Here is a 22,504-nt window from a genome sequence, read left to right as displayed (position 1 = left end):
CTATTTTACAAGCTTGAATTACAAAGAGATATTAATAAAACACATACAAGTATATTGTTACAAACTTTGTTGCCAAAAATGATTTTATTTACAATAAAATTAGTTTTATCCCCGTAACAGTAATGTTTAAACTGTTGTAAAGACGTTGTTTTTATTTAATTGTTTCTGAAAAACCAACCAAGTGGTGTAGATTCATCGTATAAGAAGGGGGCCCCAAAAAGTTGTTACAGCATATCATCCTTTTAATTTTTCTGTACAAATATTTAACGTTTAGTGAGACATTTCTAGTGATAAATCAAAATTTCAGCGTCAATCGTGGAATTATAAGCAAGATACAGAACTCACAATTCTGCTTGGTTTAATGCAATTTTTTGTTCACAAGAGTTAATTACATTCAACTTAATATTTTAAAACTTGGTAATTCCTATTCAGAATGAACAAAAGCATGGCCTCAGTTGTGTGAGCAAAGCTCTGTATCTTGCTTATAATTCGAAACTTGACACAGCTTAATATGGTTAGTCAAGAGAAAACAATTAAAACAGAAGAAATATGCACTAAAACAAAGAAAGAGCACAATTTTTTTTCATAATAGACATATACCTATATATTTCTAGCAGCAAAAACAATCTCCGTCTAGACTTAAAATGCAGAGCATCTTAACAAAAAACATTGCATTATAATCGACCATAATGCAGAGATCGTACCGAATTACCAATAGAATGTATAGTATTTATGATAAAATATGTTGTTGGTGCATCAGATTTTGCTCATTTTGCGCAGGTAAACAGTTAAATGTCTGATTTACCGAAGTCTATATTTGATTCGATTGTAAAAATTCCAAAATACAGGCGATATTTCCCTTAAAGTTAAAATGCATAAACGAAATTCATAACAACGTAAAACCACGGTCACGAGTGAAAATGTCTACGCATTGAAAGAATGAACCTCAATTCACTTCACGAAATCGGCACAAATAAATTTAGCATGTTTCAAGTATCCATTTGCACGTAAACTGTTGCACAACAAGCAAATTCATCTTTGTCAGTTTGACCCATTTGTAATGCGTCAACATTCAAATATGGCTGCTTAAGTTTATACAAAGAACTTTCGTTTTCGATATGGAATACCGAACCCGAAGTTATAAACTGATTGACCCCGATTATTTCTTCATTTTTATTTACGTAAATTACTCAAATTTGAAACAGAATTCGCCGATAATTTTTGCAATTTATATTTTCCTTTCCATAAGAAATATTTATACAAAATTACGTTGAATTTGACTCAGTAGTTCTTGAGAAGAAGATTTATAAAAATGAACCCCACTTTCTCCCCAGTTTCGAGGTTTTCTCTGTTTTAAATAAAGATCGGTCTTTCATTTCTGCACTTTATAATCACCTTTCTATAGGGATACTTTGTGCCAAATTTGGTTGAAATTGGCCAAGTGGTTTTAGAGAAGAAGTTTAAATTGTGAAAGTTTACAGACCGAATGACGGACAGACAGACGGACAGACGGACGACGGACAAAAGGTGATCAGAAAAGCTCACTTGAGCTTTCAGCTAAGGTGAGCTAACAACTGCATAGCAAAGGGTTTTTTTTCATAAGATATATTCTAAAATGGTCGTGTTAATGTTACACTTTCTGAGATATATTCGCTTTGGTTAAATTTTATGAAGTAGACAAAATAGCAGAGCAGCATACTTGATAAAATACACATGAAAAACTAATGATTAACCAGCCAACACTTTGTTTTTAAATAAGACTCGTGCAGACTGTCACATCAGTGATATACATTATACACCTCTCTCTCTCTCTCTCTCTCTCTCTCTCTCTCTCTCTCTCTCTCTCTCTCTCTCTCTCTATATATATATATATATATCACGTACCTTTTTTGTCCACTTTCTGCCGAATCCAATTTATCTCCTGCTGTAGAATTTTCCAGTTACACATATCCTTTTGAAAATCGCAATCCAAACTCATTACTTCTGAATAAGAAAATGTGTTAAATGTTGTAGGTACATGTATTTCGTATTAATTTCTATGAAAATGATTTTTCCCACCTACGAATCAGTTATTTAAAATGTATTTTGTTATACTAGACGACGCTTTATTATATTAATAGATACAGTCTCCTGTCATCGTTCTTTAATTTAAAAGGCGCTACACAGAAAAACGGAACCCTAATTCGAAACTATAATTCGCGCATTATCGTATCGATTTTATCGTTGCGCACGTAAACCAATTATCGTCGGTACACGTTTGAAACATGCCGTGAACTTGTTGCTGCGTACATGATTGTAGTTATATGGATAACCTCGTTTTTTCTGATAAACTGGGGAAAAACGTGGATTAGTGCAAATACCAGGAACGTAGCATCGTTTTTGAAAGTGGAAGGGGGGGGGGGGGCAGACTCATCCAAAAAATCTTGACAAGCAAAAAAAAATAAAGGGAAAAAAGACTTTCCCAAAATCTTCAAAATCCTAATCGGAGGGGGGGGGGGGGGGGGCTTGCATAGTATATAACTTCAATTTCAATCCTAATTTCCTTAATTTCATATCAATTTCTTACATCCTCCAATCCTCAAAAAAAGTAGGGGGGGGGGGCAACTCCATGATCATTCCATTATTTATATGTAAACTTTAAAAAAATTAGTTGCTGTGAGAAAAAGTGGGGGGGGGGGGGCAGGCCCCGCCCTGCCCCCCCCCCCCCCCCCCGATGCTACGTGCCTGAATACATGTAAACTTGAGAAAATTTGTTTTCAGTGGTGGGAACCCTCGATACATGCTGTAGTGTGGAAATCGCATTTTAGAGACAATGACTACCTCTCAGAAACGGTTAACTGTAATTCTTTACTTATTTGAATTGATTTAATTTTATTTATTTTAAGATTAATATAAATAAACATTTAATGACTTTAATTGAAAAATTGCATTATTTCAACCAAATGTCATCCATATGATGCTGATTTTATTAATGTTAAATTAATTAGAGTTATCGGAATTTAACTTAGGGACTCGGATTACACACAAGGTGTTCCGAGTTCAAAACAAGGGAAATCAAATGCCGCCTGTGAATAGTTTCGATCACTCTTTACCATGGACAGATAGCACGGAAACAAAAAGGTTTGAGTAGCATGTTATTTTGATAAAACATGGAAACATTTTTTTGAACTTCAAAGGAAAATTGATTACAAGATGTGGACGTCTAAAAGGGCAAAATGCCCTGTTATAGGAAAACGATGCCAAAGTACAAAGAAAGTATCATACGGACAGACAGACATTTTGCAAGACATGAATGTTTTTAGATATGCAAAAGAAGCACGTTCTAGAGAAACAAGAAGTATTGTTAGTGAATTGTTATATGTACCCAAATCAAGGACTGAATATTATATGCTCTTTTTTTAGAATATCAACAGCAATATTATGAAATCAAGTGCCAGAATGTGTTAAAAAATGTAATATAATGTCTTCTTTTATAAAAAAATAATTACAGCAATATTATTTAGCGAAGAAAATTTTATTGATTATGATATCGAATCAGTGCATATATATATATATTTATTGATGAGTATGTGTATTTTATCTGCATTATCTATTTATGTGTCCTATACTTATTGTTGTACATATGTTTTAAACAGGACCACAATGTAAACAAGTACTTCGTCACTAATTGTGCTATCCTGTCTAATTAAAAGACTTTATTATTATTATAACGAAAGGAGGAGGCCTAAGTCTGGAATTCGCAACATTTGACTTCCAAATGACAATGCACCAGCAGAAAAAGTCCAAGATTGTGAGATCATTTTTGGAAAAAAAGGTTCATGTTTTGCCCCATCCTTATTATTCACCCGACTTGTATCCATGTGACTTTTTCCTCTAAATTACAAAAGCATTTGACAGGAACAAGATATGCTTCAAAGAATAATTTAAGCGCTGCCATTTATCAGTGCACCAGTAATACCATTCGCAGTATAACATTATATGAATGCATTCAAAGCTTAGATAAAGCGGTCAAAACTATGTGTGTCTGTTAAAGGAGAGTATTTTGCAGGTAGACATTTAAAATATAGCAAAAATATCTAATTGTGTTATTTTTGTAACAACGATGGCATTATTTGTTAAACGGTACTCATATCTTCCAACGGAAGACCTTATTGTTATTGCTTTGATTCTTTTCCTCTATTATTATTATTTTTTTTTTCTCCCACGTTTTCTCAAAAATGCTTCATCCGATTTTGATGAAACTTTCAGATCTTACTTACGACAAAATTATTAGAAGATTATTACACGAGATTTTTTTAGTCGTCACTTCCGGTACCGAGTTATTAAAGATTTTATGTTTTTGCTTGTTCACGATTTTTCTAAAAAAGTATTCAAGATAGGACTTTCAAATTTTCAGAGAAGGTAGAGAGTGAACGGCCGCAGTGCCCTTCGCATATCCGAACGTCCGCCGTCACTTCCGGTCGTCATCGGAATGAAATGAAATACCTTAATTTTTTAAATTTTTTGGATTTGAGTTTTTTTTTTTTTTTCATTCGATAGAGACGCTCTCAAAACTTCTGAATATGAAATTCGTTTGAAAATCGATCCACGAATTCTTGAGATTTTGGACCCCAATGTTCTGAAGCGAGGGTCCGCGTAGCTCAGTCGTTAGAGTGGTGGACTTGTGCCCAGGCGACCCGGGTTCAGTCCCTGAGTGCCAAATCTTTTTTCTCTCTTATTTGTGCTTTGATTAATGATTTTATCTTTGAAATGATGGATTTGAATGTTTTTGTTTTATTTTTGTCATAAATAAAAAAAAAATAGCGTTTTTTTTAGTACAAATATAGAGCTCTTTTCTGTCAGCAGCTCTCTAAATTCCGACGCTCGTCGCATCGCCGACATCAAAGACATGCCGCCGAAGTGCCCCTGCAGTTCGACCGCATTAGAGTTCGCTGGGTCGCTTTGCCGGCATCAAAGAAATACCGCCATCTCAATGACTGTATGCATATGTACAACATTTAGCAATGCACCCACATTATTCTACTCGGCTTAAAAAGGAGGACTGCTTAGTATTTAATCCCATATATAGATACACACATGCATGTATACATGCGTTTATTGACATAGGTTGCTTATATATTGATTTCCTGAACATTATAAAACACTATGTAATCTCTCTCTCTCTCTCTCTCTCTCTAAAGTACAAATGTTTTAGCATTTGAATAAGAACTAGTACAGGTAACATGCAGTAAATTGGATAGAAGCTAAATGTACATTGGCGTCCAAAAATTATACATAGTTCATATCAAGTTACGGGATAATGTCTATGGATTCAAATAATTTGAAATTCATTGTTTAATGATTGTCTTCTTACTGATTGGAAGTCAACGCTAAAAAGTCATCTTTATCAAAGATGGTGTACTTTTTCCTTTTTTATGCATCTCTATATACTGATACAAATCTGTTGCCTGTCTGGGATTAGGAAAAACCTCCGAAGTTTATACACGTAACTATACAAACGAACGGGTGACTGCAACAAGGTTTAAAAACTGACCACCTGTTTATGAGTGTTTGAGCCTAAGAATAAATAGATGTAAAATAAATTAACAGTTACATCTTTCAAACAACGCTTATACATTGTTCTAACATATGCATTTTATTTAGAAATTGTGTAATATGTGATATTTAGAATCTAATGTTCTACGTTTAATTTAGAAGTCACCGACCGACCCCCACCCCCTCCCAATTCATAAAATCATTTAGTTTTTCTGGCCCGATTTTACTTGATCTTTGATCTTGGGCCTTTAATTTCAAATAATTACCATTGAAGATTACTGTACTAATTACCAGACTAATTCGTTCATTAATAACAGAGTTATGAAGTTTTTGGCATTTGAGTTTCAACTGTCGTGTTTGACATGTACTATAAAAAAAATTCTAACTCCCAAGCCCTTCACTCAATCCTAATGAAAATTCGTGAAAATGAACCTCGGACCCCATTCTTATTGTCTGTGAAATATGCAGCGGATTGAACAATTAAGACGAAATTCCTGAGATTAAACGGCGCTTATTGCCTATACGTGGAAAATAAATTTACACAGTACACCCACCGACCCCCCCCCCCCCCCCCATTCCTATTCACAAAATCATTTGGATTTTCTGGCCTTTTTACTGGATCTTTCATCTTGAACCTTTATTTTCAACCTAGTTCAAGTCGAGATTACTGTACTAATGACCAGACCTATTCGTTCATTTTCAAGAGAGATATGAATTTTTGGGCATTTGAGTTTCGATTGGCGTGCGTGACATGTACTGTAGAAAAAAATTCTAACTCCCGAGCCCCTTACTCAATTCTAATGAAATTTTGTGTAAATGTACCTCGGACCCTATTCTTATTGTCTGCCAAATATGCAGCGGATTGAACAATTAAGAAGAAATTCCTGAGATCAAACGGCGAGTATAGCCTGTACGGGGCCTTAAAATTTACACAGTACATGGGATGTAAGCAGCCGCGTAATATTTCTGTTGCATGTATATTTCTTGTTTTCCGTTTAATCTGTATCTACGATAGCGTGTGAACTACTTATGAATGTTAGAACTGTGGAAATTACTGTCATCAAATTTTTACCGAATAAATAAACGTGTTTCTGATTTCGTTATTTCTACATTTATAAAGATTTTATCAATCCTGCTGAAATAAAACAGCCAAACATAATAGTAAACGACACGAAAAAAAAACAACCTCAACACTGAAATACATGGGTAAAATGCATCAGTCATTGTTTTAGGACTTCCCCTAATTGTTGTTAACCGAATCCGAGTTCCACACCTCAAAATTCTATTTTCGATTTATTTAAGACGAAAATCAAGCACGGGTCTTTTCACCCCCTCCAGACACAAACACGCATCAATATTTCAAATGACCTCGCACTGTTACCAAACCTTAATAGTCAGACATCTTACACGTTGTTTTTCATCTCATACAAAAACTCAGCTCCTCTCCCAGGCGGAAACAGAATTTTTTTCAGCGGAAGACCCTTCTATTCTTATTGTTATTAGGGTCTTCCGTTCACAAAGACAGGCCCTCTTTTTTTTCGATTTCTTTTTATCACAGGTAATAAGACCTGTTATTAAGTCAAAAGACCTCTTATTTAATATGAAATAAAATGGGGCTGGTCCTTTAAATTAGGGATCCAACGGGGTGTATAATCCTTCATCCATCCCTCTTTTAGATCCCATCTGCATTTCCTGATATGTTTCATTGATGAAGATAAAAGGCAAGGTCATTTCCTCTTCTAAAAATCGGACAGAAGACCTCCTCGTTGCTCGCAACGAGACCGTGTCTAGTTTTTTTACTATTATTGAATTCAGATAAACATGTAATTCGGCAGAATGTCTTGTTTAGCTAATATTCAAGACCGAAAGATATCTAGTTAAAGAGTCTACATTAAGTTTAACATTGGACTTGCCAAAACTTTCGAGATTTTAGTTGAATGGATTTTACATTAAATGGTCTTCACATACTACATTCATTTGCTTTATACTGATCAATTTTAAACTTGCATTGTTCCCTCATATGCTTAGATAAATTTATGTAATGCAATAATTTGTTGTTTTTACATCAATGTCAAATACATATATGGAGGACAGTGAAGTCAAAGTGATGACAACTTTTATTTTTGACAATGCCAATTCTTAATTAACTTGAAATAACCTTTCCGCTTTAGTGCGGATTCAAAACATTTCTAAAAAAGAAATAGTTTTATCTATTTTAATCTAAATCAGCAATTGTACTTTGTAATAAAGCAAGAATTTTACTGATTTTTGATACAGAGTTCAGCAATGAAAAAACAAATCTAACAAGCATTCTGGGAGCATTGCATAAGCAATACACGTCCCCTACCGGTTTGTATTATTCTATGACAGCTTCGTAGCATATATCAATTTTAAAATTATTTTAAACGAGATGTTATGCTTTAATCAGAGATCAAATAACAGAGGAAATTCAAACCACATAGTTGATATAGAATTAAATAAAAAATGGGTAAAATAATACTCTTTATTTTATCTCCTGTAATTTCGCTTAAGTATTTGCTGGTAGAAATTTGTGAAAACAATGCACTGTTATACAGAATATCATTTCTTACCAAGTTACCGTCCTCTGTACCCCGAATCAACAGATCAACCCGATAACGAACCCGATTGTAATAATACAAAAAACCCCGTCGATTAAATTTACAACACAATGCATGACACTATTTAATAGAACTTGTTTGTTTGTTAAAAACAATAAAAGGAATGGTACAAGTAATGTATTTACATACTTTCGTCGTTTATTCAATACACACCGAACCCGAGAACGAACCCGAACATTAAAAAATTGGAATATAAAACAATAATTTTCTCGAAAATATGTCCACCAGACGCTTCAAAAGTGTAAACTTGATCTGTTGTTTGACATTTTGAATCTGTTCAGCAAATTTATGTTATTCCTCAAACGCATAAAGAAAACAAGTGTGGAAAACTGAAGTGGGACAGACAGACGGACGGACGGACGGACATGCTATCGTGAGTGTTGAAAAGCAATCCTATCCTACATCCTGTGTCTTGTATCCTATCCTGCAAAAAAGCTTTATTCTATGCTATCCTATCCTACCCCATACCATTCATTTTTAAGAATACGAGTTGAATAAAACGAAACTGAAGAAAATGATTATTTTATTAACAATCTTTCGACAAATTTAGTTATCGAAACGTCTAATTAAGACATAAAACCAAAAATCTTTAGAAAAGGTTACTTATTTACCTGTGCATCGATGATATTAAATCGTAGACGGATTTAACTCGATTAGCAAACAAAAAACAAAAAACTGGTAAACAATTAAAGTTTTGTTTTTACTAGATATTATGTAATGTATAAAAAGGAGATAAAGAACTTTTATTTATTGCTTAAACAAACATTTAAATCAAACTTCTTTCCTTATAACATAATTCCACGGAAATTACTGGCAATCGGCTGATTCGGCCAATGAATGTTAACATCATTCGGGAAAGCATTATTATTGAATAAATCAAAATATCATATCTGTTGTTATATCATTAGAATGTATTGATAAGATATAAATTCTTACGCATTTATAGTTAGCCTACATTCCTTAATTTTATATGTTCAGTTTATTATTTGGTCTCATACGCCCTTGTCATTTGACATCGAAGAAAATATTCTGTTTTTACACTTTTGAAGTCTTAGACAAAGCAATATAACTTTTTAATGTATTAATTTTACGATGCAGTGTGCAGCCTAAAATGTTACCTAAACTCCATACTTAGATATGCCATTTCCGAATTAACAAAAATGTTTCGCGCATTAATTTTTTTATCACTTTGTAAATACAAAACACATTTATCAATTTTTAAATGTTTTACTTTGTTTTACAAACAGAATTTATGTTGAAATGTATTTAAAACTAATTTTCGTTTCACAAAACCACTCTGAAATTCATACTAGAATCTGATTTGCTACAGGATGCAGGATAGGATAGAATAGGATAGGATAGAGTTTGACTTCATTATATCTATCATGTACATGTATGCTGCATCCTGTATCCTATCCCACTTATCCTTGTCAACCTTCAAGACAGCAGCATTGTACTTTGGAAGAAAAAATAATAAAGTTAATAGCGAGCGCAGCTCGCCGGCGCGCAGCGCCGGCGCGAAGCGAGCTCTACCGGCAAGGCGTGTGTGAATAGAAAATTCGGACTAGTTGCACATTCATTCAACGGATTTTTTTGGCGTCAGTAAATCGGACCAGTAATGCATCGTTTTAATCGTCCCAGTAGTTCCCTGTAATCATGGCAATTTTTATCACTTCACACTCTCACGAGAATCAGCAAGACAAATTTAGACAGTAAAAACAATAACGATGTAAGCGACATACAGTCAATGTTACCTCTAAAGTTCACCTCAGTACACTTTCAATCAAAAATAATCGTGTGACGTCACAAACGTTTACACATTGATCCGATATATTTTTTCAGAGTCAGTAAATTTTGACCCACAATTCATAGTACCAATGGTTTCCAACCTCACGTTCCAACATCACGTTCTCCCGAGAATCAAAGTAAAACTTTTGAAAAGCTTATAAGATGTGTAATTTTAAGAACATCATGCTTTTTAAGTAAATAAAACAGTATACTTCGCATACTTTTATTTCTCAGGGGAGTTTTAAAGAGTAAGACGACACTTAACCAACGTCAGCTTTGACGTCACAATAAGCACTGATAAGGGGAAATTACTCTAATTGAAGTCATTGTAAATCTGCTGAAATGACCAAAATCCTCTCAAAATCTTGCAAAGGCTAAGATAAAGAACAGCTGACGAATAAGGACATTTCTTCAGATACAGGAAACAGTTGTAAATTGCACTAATTTGGATGAATGCTCACAAATATTTTATTCACTATAATTACGGTAATTTCCTGAAACGTAACGTTATACGTAGCAGCGCCTTTTTTTAAAGGGGGTGGGTGGGTGGATGGCAACCTCATCCAAAAAATCTTTGCAAACAAAAAGAAAAATAAATCATGAAAATTCTAATCCTTCAGCTCTTTAGCAGTTCAATGGTTTCTTTATTTTCACTTCCATTTATTACATGCGGGGGGGGGGGGGGGGGGGCAACACCATGTTCTTTTAACATGATAAGCAAATATTTTTAAGCGTAAATTAAAAATAAAATTAAACATTAATTATTTTTTTTAAAGTGGAGGGGCAAATCCATGGTAAGTCGATTTTCTATGTATAAATTGACAAAATTGAAAAAAAAATTTAGCATGGGGGGAGCTCTATGATGAGTCAAGTTTTATATGTAAGTTTAAGAAAAAATGTCTACTGCAAAAAAAAGGGGGAAATCAATCAATCAATCATAATCACAATCACTTTAAAGGGGAGATGCAGTGCAATGAATATTTATATATTAAAATCTTTATTATTTAACAACATTGTATCTGAGATTAAACTATTGTTCTACATATAAATAAATAAATTATAACAAATCTTATAAACTATGAATAATGAAAATTTACTGAAAAATAGGTATCTTTTATTTTTTGGCATTCAAATTTCACGTTGTTAATTTTATTTTATTAATTTATTATAATTGATTGTTTGATCACATGATGTGCTCGCCCCAACGGTCGCACCGTAAAACATATTAGTTTATGAAAAGGCAATCGTCCTCTTGTTCTCTGTGCATTAAAATAACTAGGTTTATCATGAAAATATCGATGATATTAAAATATGCATATCCGATGAGGTATATACATTTCATAGTAATCTTGGTTAAACAAATGTTTGAATGCCAGTTGTAGACATTACCGTTACCTCTTACAATTTTATAAATGAAATGAATGGTTGTTTTTTTTTTTTTTTTTTACACATTTATTAAGCATAACATTTTTGCTACTTGCAGGCTGATTGGCTTCCCTTTATTTTATGTTAAACCGACAGGAAAAATCATGTTATTGATTTTAAATGTATTCATATACTAGAGACAACTGGAGTTTAAACACGTTATCATAAATCATGCATGGAAATAAGTAGACATATGCAAGGAATGACTATCTTTCTGACCTGTCATTACCATTTCTTTGTTATAAGAAAGAGCAATGCCTGTCAAAAAATAATTAAGGAGTAATTGAAGACACGGAAGAGTACGGTTGGGCAGATTGTGCTTGAACCCGCACTTTAGTAAAGGTTGTTATTTTCGGCTAACTGTGATGGAACCCCGCAGAATAGTGAAGTGTGGGATGTTGGTCTTACTGTGTTGAATTTCCAAACATTGGTGTCGGTTTTATGAACAGATTTACATCAGACTGCCCGTACTGAAACTTTTGAACGTTAATTATTCAGCACTCCAAGGTGGCAGGGGATATTTTCGAAGGAAAGACCCGGTCAAAATTTTGAAATAGAGGGAGAACCTGAGGTTTGGCTGGTTATTTGAGGGGTATAAATTTCTAGAATATTTATTGCATTCATTTTGTAGATAGAGGAGCTCATGTCAATTTCATTGACATATGACACTTTAATACTGGTAGCACTTTTCATCAGATATGGAATGAAAATGCGAAACTGTGGCCAAAATTTTCACTTCGGTTTTGTGCTTGAAAAGTAGGGTGGGTTCAGAACACGAAATGTCACTCGAAAAGAAGGTGATTGATTCCCCCCCATCAATTGGTAATTATTTGCATGGGTATACATTAAGCTACCAATCCTATGGTAGTTTATGGCAGTTGCTCGGGACTGGAGCGTGGTGCTGGACCCGTGAAAATGTGAAAAAAGGGCAATTTTTCAGAAAATTTTGAGACCGTCCCTGGCTATTCTATATAGTGCTATATAAAAGTTGTGCTTGTTTTATTCTGAAATGTTTAAAAATTCTCAAGAGTCGGGACCATGTGTCCCCTGCATGCAAACCAATGTTAGCAAACGTAAAAATCCACTGAAAAATTAAATTACATATATGAGCACTATCTGCCTCACATTTCCTCGACCAAAAAAAACTATTCCCTGCCACCCCAGTCTTTGTCAACAATGGAATAGCATGTACCTCTTTCACCAACTAAAATACAACTTGTTAAACTTTTGTTTTGTTTAGAAGGGTTTTTTCAGCGATAACTGGAGCGAGTGTTACGAATTAAGCTTTCCCATTAATTCACGATGTGGATTTAAGAACCTTTACACTACTATATACAATATCAATCAAGTAACATATACGTTATAATATTTTGGGTAGCATTTGTAGTAGTATAGCCGAGGTGCATTCTACCGCTTGAAACTTGTTTTGGAACTATATAGTGCCCAAAAATGATATACCAATGCGTGCATATCTATCATCATGAAAAAAATCTAAGTACAGAAAGCACTGGAAAGCGGTAAGCAAGCTTGTTTTATTGTTGGAAATACATGCGTTAAGATTTCATTTTTGGGCACTACATATTGAAAGGGAAAAAAAAGATAAACCGAAAATTGAATAACTCCGATACACTTTAACAAAAAAAAAACTCTTATTCATTTATTTTCATAACTTATTTTGATATGATGGTACATTGCACATAAATGCATGTGATTATTATAATATTTATAAACTGAGAAACTAATAAGAGTTTCTTTATTTACAGACTTTTTAATTATTATTTTGTAAAAGAGACAATACAAAAAGTGTATCTCTTTTGCTTATCTTGAGCAAGAGAGTGGGCAAACTAGGAATAACAAGCTATTAAAATCTCGATACTGTAATGCCAGGAGATAGGAAAAATTATGAATTTATCATTTTTCACATTAATTGATTATTTGTCTTATTAATAAGGGGTTAAGTGGATAGATTTTGATGAATTTTACATCACTTTATACCTAATACAGTTTATTCAGGATTTAGTTCTCTTGAATGTTTACTGTATCTGCTAAAATCTATTGTTAGCACATGTTTACTTTTCTTTTTAACGGTTTGCATATTTATTTTTAACATAGTGGATTTAATAATGTATGCAAGGAAACAATGCATGTTGATTGTACCTATGCATCCTTATTTCGTGCTTTTCAATGTCTACTACACCTGTAAGTGCACTGGATTCCTGTTGCGGGGAAGATTGTTTACATCCCGCTGCCAGCTTTTCCTCTAGTGTATTGAGGTAGCCATCGTTTGCTCTCCGCCTCTAGTACATTCAGTACTTTGAGTGAAGTATTTAGTTTGTATTCTGACAGTTCATGCAAGCTCGGTAAATTTTAAATTAAATATTTACAGCCTCCTTATTCTTTTTTACGTTTACATGAAAAACGGTGCATCATTTCACAGCAAACACGCAAAATCAAAACAAAGTATGTACATGAATATATAATCAATAGTTTCTATATTTGGTCCCAATTTCTTTGCTTCAGACTTTTCTAATTCAAATTTCAGCTGCGGAATCGTCATCATTCCAATATTTTTTGCCAATGGGTATGTTTTACTCCGTTAATAAGTGTTACTCATCCAAAATATAATAAAGTGCAGCGATTTTACGTTGGACCGATTTTTTGTTGTCGTGACCCATAGCGGTGCTAAATATAAGTCATACATGTATGTAGCCCATTTCTATTCCTTATTGAAAAAAAAAAACATGCTAAGAGTGTGTGTTTTCTTAAAGCTATACACGCTATAATTTACGTCAATTTTGAATAACAGTGAAAACGCACGCGTTTGTCTACTTATAAAAGTTATCCTTAATCTGTAAATTACAATGGTGAATTCCATCTCGTTACAAAGATATAGATTTTTAATTGTTTATTTTCCTGCCAGAAAAATATACCTTTTCATGAATATTGATGAAGGAAGAGCGAAACCGACCTCATTGCGCATGTCCGCGGAGAACTAGGTGGTCGTTATTGTTTGCCTAATTAAATATCCAACTTGATTTTTAATATGCTTAACAGTTGTTAATTTGAAATACATACATGTATAATGAGTAAAATACGTTTGTCATTCACGATACCTTTACTTCTGCATTAACACTTATCGGATCTATAAATAGCACATAGGGGGAAAACACACGTCTACGTCATTTTTTTAAAGGAAGTATTCATATCTACTCACAGGCTTGTATTTTTTTCTTTTGTTTGTACTCGTATATCGGGCAAATTTATGCTTTACTGATAATATCCTTTCCTTTGTGAAACTATCACAATTATGAAGATGTTGACCCTTCACCAGTTTTGGTATAATAGACTAAATTTAGCTGTCGATATCACGTGATAGATTGATATTCACGAGGAGGCATTACTTTCCTGGCAGGAAAATAAATATTTTTTATTGTTTAATATTTGATATATTTGTTACGTGTTCGAATTGAGCATTATAATTAACAGCATAAAGGTAACTTTTATTAGTAATGAAACACATACATTTTCCCCTTTATTCAAAATTGACGCAAATTATAGCGTGTATAGCTTTAAGACTTTAGTATAGATTGTAGATTACTTTTCAAAATAATCATAATCCTTACCACATTTTGATATGCTGCATTCATCCCATTCCTGTGTCCCTTCTGTATGACAGCCCGGTTTTTCTTTGCTAAGATCAAAGTTACAGGTGGTTCCAGAACGGCAGTGGTGAAGAGACTTTGTTTTCTAAATCCTTTATACACATTTTCATGAAAACATTCCAAAGCTAAATAAATATGAAATATTCAATAATAATACACTTGTTAAATTAACGTAAAAATAACAAAACGTAACAATCATGGAGTTGATTGTTAAATCTTCTAAACACGAAACAAGTCGATCATTTCATCATACGAATCATATTGTATTTTTAATGACAATAAACTCTAAATGTAGCATAATAAGGATCTACATACTTTTATAATGTTTTAATACCCACAAGTCATGAGTTTTTGTAGTATTAATATTTGTTTGGTATATTTTTTCAAAAATGAAAAATCAATTAAGCAACGTTATCAAAACAAGAGGGCCTTTAGCCACATCACTCACAGAAACAACAGTCATAATACAATCGGCCTTATGGAGTATATTCGGAAAAAACTGGAAAATATAATAGAATAGTTGATTATTTAAGAGGATGTTCTTAAGATAGGATATTCTTATTTTTAACATTGTTATATGATTACATGTAGTCATATCACATATTGAGCATTGCTGTTCTAAAGATCTTGAAAATCAGGAGTATGTCACAATGCTTGCATCCGTGAAAATAAAAACCATAAATAATAACCTTTGATTTTTTTTAGAATTATTAAAAAAATCTTTAATACCTGAGTATGTTACGAAAATGGTTTTAGTTAGTTTAGGTTTGTGAAAGAAATTTTTTTAACATGTTTTTTCTATATATTCCTGTGTAAAAATTTTAACCCCCCTCCCTTATTGTGCCACCTATCAATAGAGCAAACTTTTTTTTTTTTTTTTTTTTAGAGCAAACTTAATTCACACTATCTGGGGATGCTTCAACACAAACTACAGCTTCGTAACGTTTTTTAAAAATAAGCTTTTCCCCTACATATTCGTATGTAGAAACTTGACTCCCACTGTGACCCCACCCTACTTCTGGGTATCATGACTTGAACAAACATAAATCTACACTACCTTAGGATATTTCCAAAGAAGTTACAGCATTTCCGGCCAATTTTTTTTTTACGAAGAGGAGATATCTTTCTATTTTTCTTTGTAAATATTCGACCCCAATTGAACCACTACTTTACCCTTATGGGTAATCATTAGAACAGATTTTAATATGTACTTAGGGAAGGATACTTTCACACAAGTTTCAGCTTTTCTAGCCAAAAGTTTTTGAGATGACTTTTTTTTAGAATTACCAACAAATATTCAAATATTCCATTTATTCTGTATGGAAGAGGGTGTGACATTTCATTTTGTAAAATTTGAATCTCTTCGACTAATTATGTTTTGTGCCAAGTACGACTGAAATTAGCTAAGTGGTTCTGGAAAAGAAGTGAGAAATGTAGAAATGTGGCTCGTATTTTGTCACAAATCTTAAATAAGATTTCTCTTTGTTTCGTATCTCAGTAGGTCGGGTTGATCCCTTGGGGTTAAGACCTTCATTGCGCTCACATTCTGATAGGTATTGAAACCTCAAATATTATAAATGCGTAGATACCATTTAGAATGAACTATTTTTTTTCTCAATTTTCAATAAGCATATTTTTGGAAGTTAGAATCGTGAAAAGTAGATTTTTTTTCAAATCTAAGATATACGAAAAAAAAGCATTTATATTAAGCAAAAAGAAATTAATACAGGTGAAGAATTTAGGAAAATTTTAAAATTGTTAAATTCGAACAAATTCCGATTGTAATTAACTGATCTCAAACAGAACATAACAACGTGAAAATCTGTCTTATTCGTATGGTGTATATTATGACAAATCTTTACTTTATGAAATTTGCAAAATTCAGAAAAAAGAATTATCTAAAAAATGACAATTACATATACCTAAGGATAATAATGTCTCTACTTACCACAATTCTCTTCGTCACTTTTATCGTGACAATCCTCAATCATATCACAAAATTTCTCATTTTGAATGCACAAGCGGTCCTCCAGGCAAGCAAAGCAATCTTCAATATTAAACATTTGATGAATGCAGTATACTTTAAAAACTAGTGGAGAAATGTATATGTGTAAGATTTTGTGTTAAAACTCAATTGTTACCTTTGCATGGTGTGTTTTGTATGTGTATGTACTTTATCTCAAAATTCACAAAAGATGCAATGGAAACTGGTGTCATGATTATCTAGTGAAAAAAATAAAAATATCTTAATATTTCAAACAGAGTATGAAACCAGGCTCTTTAACTTTTACTAAAGCTGACATGAATTCATAAAGGCAGATGTCGCCAAATAGTTTCGATCGCTCCTCAACCACTAGGGTATATTTACCGACCAAAGAAAAGTTAATGTCGATTGCTTTACAATCAGGGCATTGAAATGCACTGACTATTAAATGTTAAAACTACACATTGTCATGTCATGCCATGATTTCGTTGTTACCGCTTAAACTTCATTTGAAGCTAAAAATAAAATATATATATATATATATATATATATATATATATATATATATATATATATATATATATATATATATATATATATATATATATATATATATACACATATATATTCCATTTACAATCCAATAAGATTTCTTAAAGTTCTCAAACCTGGTAGCCATCGGATGAGTAGTCTATGTTAACTTTTGTAGGCATCCACTTGGTGCTATTCTTGAGACTCGTCAAGTTTTGTTTGGCAGTACTTATATCTAAACGTATGCCTTCGCTACGGTATTCCATTTCTAAGCAACTTCCAGTGTTTGTGAATCGCATATTTGGTAATCTCAGTGTGGGTAATACTGGTTGTGGAGCCGTCAAATAAGCTGAGAGTGTTAACGCTATTGTTTTGTCTACAAGCAAGTAGTAAAAATCATGATACCATTACATAAATGATGTTTGTAACTTGTTTGTAACTTGATATAAGCCTTAAAAATAAACATACAATCAATATAAAAAATTGGACTATACAACTTACTTTCTATTTCATTAAGAACCCATTTAGTTGTTTCATCGTTTATTTGGTCCAATGTACAGTTGCTTTTAAAGAAGTCACAAATATATTCTAAAAAATATACATGTACATGATATCAAATGTTAATTTCGTTTGACGTATATATACCCAAACGAAGGGCGGAGTATGCTTTAAATACCAATCACAAAATCGAATATGTGTTACCTTATCAAGTGTAATGATTTGAAACTGAATTTAATATCTAACATTTTTAAACGCATCATCGCATCAAATACTTTGCTGTATTTGATTTAGATACAAAAAGGTCCAGGTGAGTTTACAAAGACAGTACAACAAGTTAATATGCTTTCTTGCCGTTAAAACAGAGCGGGATACCACAGGTCTGCCAGCGCACATTGGGATCAACTGTGTAGCACCAGGGATCTGAACTCAAATTGTTTGGATTTCGACAAAAATTTTCTTGCGCAGCGAGAGTAGCTCCAGGAAAGCTGATTCTTGGGTCCGGCTGGTGAGGGGTAGTTCTATCCCAACGTTGACAAAGTATTCCTTCAGTAGTGCTGTTTTGTTTTCCGCTGTACTCTGATCCAGATTCTGTAGTCTTACAGTCGTTGCCTATTTCAGTTTAAAGTAACAATCATTGAATTTACAAAGCATATGTTATGTATTGCATTCAAGTTTGTTTATTGTTATAAGCAATGCAGTTTACATCTGTGAGGTAAGCGTCTTGTCACATGATCTATTATTTTTTAACAACATATTGTGTGTAGAAACTTTACAAGGTGTCAGTAGTTCGAAGCTGCTACCAAGGATTATGGGGCAACTGAAGCCTCCTGGCCATTTGCTGAAAATTAGATAGAGTGGGTGAAAGACAATAAATTACTGGTAGCTACTTTTTGAACGTAGCCGGCATTAAAGCATGAGCACCCTTGGTCTATAACACTTTTGGGATATCGGCCAACAATGCTACTAACTTGATGGTTTGAAAAACAATAAAAATACATGTACTGTGAACCACGCATGATTTTAACATACATTAGGCATGTGTTTTTCAGGCGTAACTATGGTCGGGTGTGGACATAGACAATTCTGTGACAGATTTTAAAACTAGAGTGCAGCCTTACGAATTTGGAAATTTATCTGACGGATTAATCGGAGACAGAATAGTGTGTGAAATGTAGGATAAGCACATCGTGCGTGTTTACTCAGAGAATCTGATTTGACATTAGCGAAAGCAATCGATGTGTGTAGGGCTCAGGAAATGATTAAGAAACAGATAAAACCCTTAAAAGGTAGTGAAGAACAAGCGGCGGAAAGTCAGTCAAAAGAAGAAACAGAGACACATCTGGAAATCAAAGGCTTGACAGCTCTGATGGGAGGTTATGTCGTAATTGTGGAAGAAGACACATGAAAGATGCATAACCTACATTTGGAAAAACTTGTCATCGTTGTCACAATAAGAATAATTTTGCCAAATACTGTTTGACAGAACTACATTTGTATCTTACATCTTACCAGCCGATGAAGAATCTAACGAGGATACAGAACATTTCATTGGAACCGTACAGATTAATACAGTAGATCAAGATCAGATGACTGAAATCTTGACATTTAATGACCACCATGAAGAAATCAAGCTGGACACAGTTGCCAAAGCCAATATTACTTCTAAACAAGTCTTTAACAAGTTAGATATGAACGATCAGCAGCTTACAAAAACACACGTCAAACTGGTAAGATACTGCGTAACTGAAATCACACCGAAGGTCATCAAGACTTTGGAATGCGCGGCGAAAAGTTTGACTTGTCATTTTCATAGTGGATGCGAATACTCACGAAATTCCGGGAAAGAATGCATGTACAGAAACTGAATCCACTACGCGCGTACACTTAGTGAAAAAGGACTTGTCGATGGAAAACCGTTACTCCGGCCATGCACACATCGAGAAAGGTCTCTGTCGCACTCCGTAATAAAGTGAAAACATAACTTTTAAGAATGGAACAGTTAGGGGTTATCGCGAAGCAAGATCAACCCACCGATTGGGTTCACAGTCTAATTACAGTGCGTAAACCTAACAAGATAAGACTTTTCATTAGCAAAAAGACATGAATCGTGCGATTTTGAGAGACGTAGCATTTAAAAACAGTCGACGAAGTGATTGAAAACCTTCCGCAAGTCAAAATGTTTTTGAAGTTTGATGCAACTTGTAGATTTTGGCACATCAAACTTGATGGGCACAAGTCAAAGCTATTAACATTAAATACCCTGTTTAGTCGGTACAGATACTTGCGTTTGTCATTTGAAATAATTTAAATATTAACATTTAATACCCTGTTTAGTCGGTACAGATACTTGCGTTTGTCATTTGAAATAAGCTACGCGTCAAAATGTTTTTAAACGAGTACAAGAAATATTTTGGATGTAAAGGAGGTAGCGTGTAAAGAAGAGGACATCCTAGAATGGGAAGTAACCACTGCTGAACATGACTCCCGGGTACAACAGATGCTACAAAGGTATCGTGAAATGAACTCTAAGTTGAACTAGATTAAGTGGAGTTTCGTGTGCCTGAAATGAGGTATGTGCATATAGGGTATTTCATTACAAACAGTGGTACATGTATTAAGGTAGACTCTAAGAAAGTACGAGCGACAGTAGACATGCCAGCACCAATGAGCGATTCAGGAGTTAAGCGAATTTTAGATGTCGTACAGTGTGTAACAAAGTTCATTCCAGACTCTGTCTGGATTCTAAATGGTAAAAATCGTGACCAAAATTGGGGGGGGGGGGGGGCAAGGTGGGATTCAAAGTTTAACATTGATAAACATAAAAAAGTAATGTTTAAAATTCTTTTTTTTAAGAACCAAAGCACAAGAAATTCCAACAAAAGCATGTTAACATAGTGAAAAATTTAAATCTTAAAAATCATGACCCTTAAAAACTGGGACCCGGGGGGGGGGTGTCAAAGTTTAACATATATAGGAAACAATGTTTAAATATGTTCTTCTCAAAAATTACAATGCAACAATGTAGGATATTACTATGCATACATCCTTGGCTATTTTTGATTCTAATGTGTTAAAATTGGGACCCCCAGACTAATACTGGGGCTATTTTAGATTTTAAACTGTTTAAAATCGTGACCCCCGCACCAAGAGGTTCAAAGTTTAACATAGAAATATATTGCACGGCTCAAGAGAAACAGCGGAGAAATCGCATATTCCCCGCTGACTGTCACCGCTTCGAAATCGGCCTTTAGATCTTAGTATAACTAAAATGGAAGAGATTTAAGGGTTTCCCAATAAGTATCAATAAATATTAAAATTATTTTAGGAAATATGTAGGAAACATGTTTAAAAATCTTCTTCTCAAGAACTAAATGCCACAGTTTGTGAGATTATTATTCAAGCATCTTCAAATTTTTAAAATCTAAAATGTGGAAGTCACGACCCCCAGACTACAGTCATTTCACGCATATCTTTTACAATTTCATGCAATGCTATAGTATGCGGTTTTAATGATATGCTATGAGATTTTAATGCAATGCTTTGAGATTTGTATGTTATGCTATGAGATATTGAAATAAAGTCCTAATTTTATGATATGTTATGCTATGGTATGCCATGAGATTTGATAAAAAACGCCCTATACAGAGAAGAGTTCCACATTTTTCGAACTAAAATAATAATTAAGAAGCTTTAGTTTACAACTAATCTGCAATGTTAACATTTATTCTTTCAAATAAAAACATTAAAAAAATAAAAACTGAGTTAAAATTATGTTCTTTGCTATGCTATGGTATGCTATGACGAATGAGATTCTATGAGATTGTATGGTATGCTTTGCTATGAGATTTCAATGCTATGGTATGCTATGGTGAATGTTGTAAAAGATATGCATGAACTGACTGTAAAATTGGGGCCCCAGGTAGGGTTCAAAGTTAACGTAGAAACATATGAGGAACATATTTGAAAAAATTCTTTTCAAGAACTACAACGCAACAGTTCGAAGGATTACTTTGCAAGCCTCTTTCGCTATTGTAGTTTCTGAATTGGGAAAATTCTGACACCGGATTAATACTTGGACCCCAGAAGGTGTTTAAAGTTTGACATAGAAATAAAGAGGAAAAATGTTAAAAAAATCTTCTTCTGGAGAACAACAATGCTTCAATCTGTGAGATTACCTTGCAAGCATCCATAAGAATGTAGATTCTCAAATTTATAAAGCTGTGACCACCGAACTAATACTGGGGCCCCAAGGTGAGCGACGTGGCCCAGGTATCTTTTGTTATCTCTTACGATAGCATACCGTTGCATTGCACCTCCGTTGTTTGCTTCCCTTGACTGATTGCTTATAATTACGTGACCATTAATTGGAGTTGCAAAGACTTATTTACGTCACCGATTACAAACAACGAATCATAAGCAAAGAATTGAAATAGAGGGAT

General features: G+C 33.6%; 1 protein-coding gene across 1 annotated transcript; it reads right to left on the bottom strand.

Moving 5' to 3' along the window:
• Nucleotides 1-1,899: 1,899 nt before the first annotated feature.
• LOC136276449 (MAM and LDL-receptor class A domain-containing protein 1-like) lies at nt 1,900-18,179 on the bottom strand. The gene is made up of 6 exons (XM_066088428.1): nt 18,066-18,179; nt 17,702-17,940; nt 17,191-17,272; nt 16,998-17,096; nt 15,011-15,174; nt 1,900-1,983 (listed from the first exon to the last, which is right to left on the bottom strand). The coding sequence occupies exons 2-6, from the start codon at nt 17,861-17,863 to the stop codon at nt 1,978-1,980; spliced, it is 513 nt and encodes a 170-aa protein (XP_065944500.1). The 5' UTR covers nt 17,864-17,940; nt 18,066-18,179; the 3' UTR covers nt 1,900-1,977.
• Between the last annotated feature and the right edge of the window lie 4,325 nt (nt 18,180-22,504).

Source organism: Magallana gigas, chromosome 6 (assembly GCF_963853765.1).
Source record: "Magallana gigas chromosome 6, xbMagGiga1.1, whole genome shotgun sequence".
Classification (NCBI taxonomy): Eukaryota; Metazoa; Mollusca; class Bivalvia; order Ostreida; family Ostreidae; genus Magallana; species Magallana gigas.
Note: the sequence above shows the minus strand (reverse complement) of the source record. Positions and strands in the feature narration are given on the sequence as shown.

Excerpts from the sequence above, each read along its gene's own strand:
- LOC136276449 (XM_066088428.1), bottom strand. The coding sequence starts at position 17,863 with ATGCGATTCACAAACACTGGAAGTTGCTTAGAAATGGAATACCGTAGC. Across the intron at positions 17,273-17,701 it reads ACTCATCCGATGGCTACCAG|ATAATCATGACACCAGTTTC; the intron begins GTTTGAGAACTT and ends TTTTTTCACTAG. Across the intron at positions 17,097-17,190 it reads ACAAAACACACCATGCAAAG|ATTGCTTTGCTTGCCTGGAG; the intron begins GTAACAATTGAG and ends TTAATATTGAAG.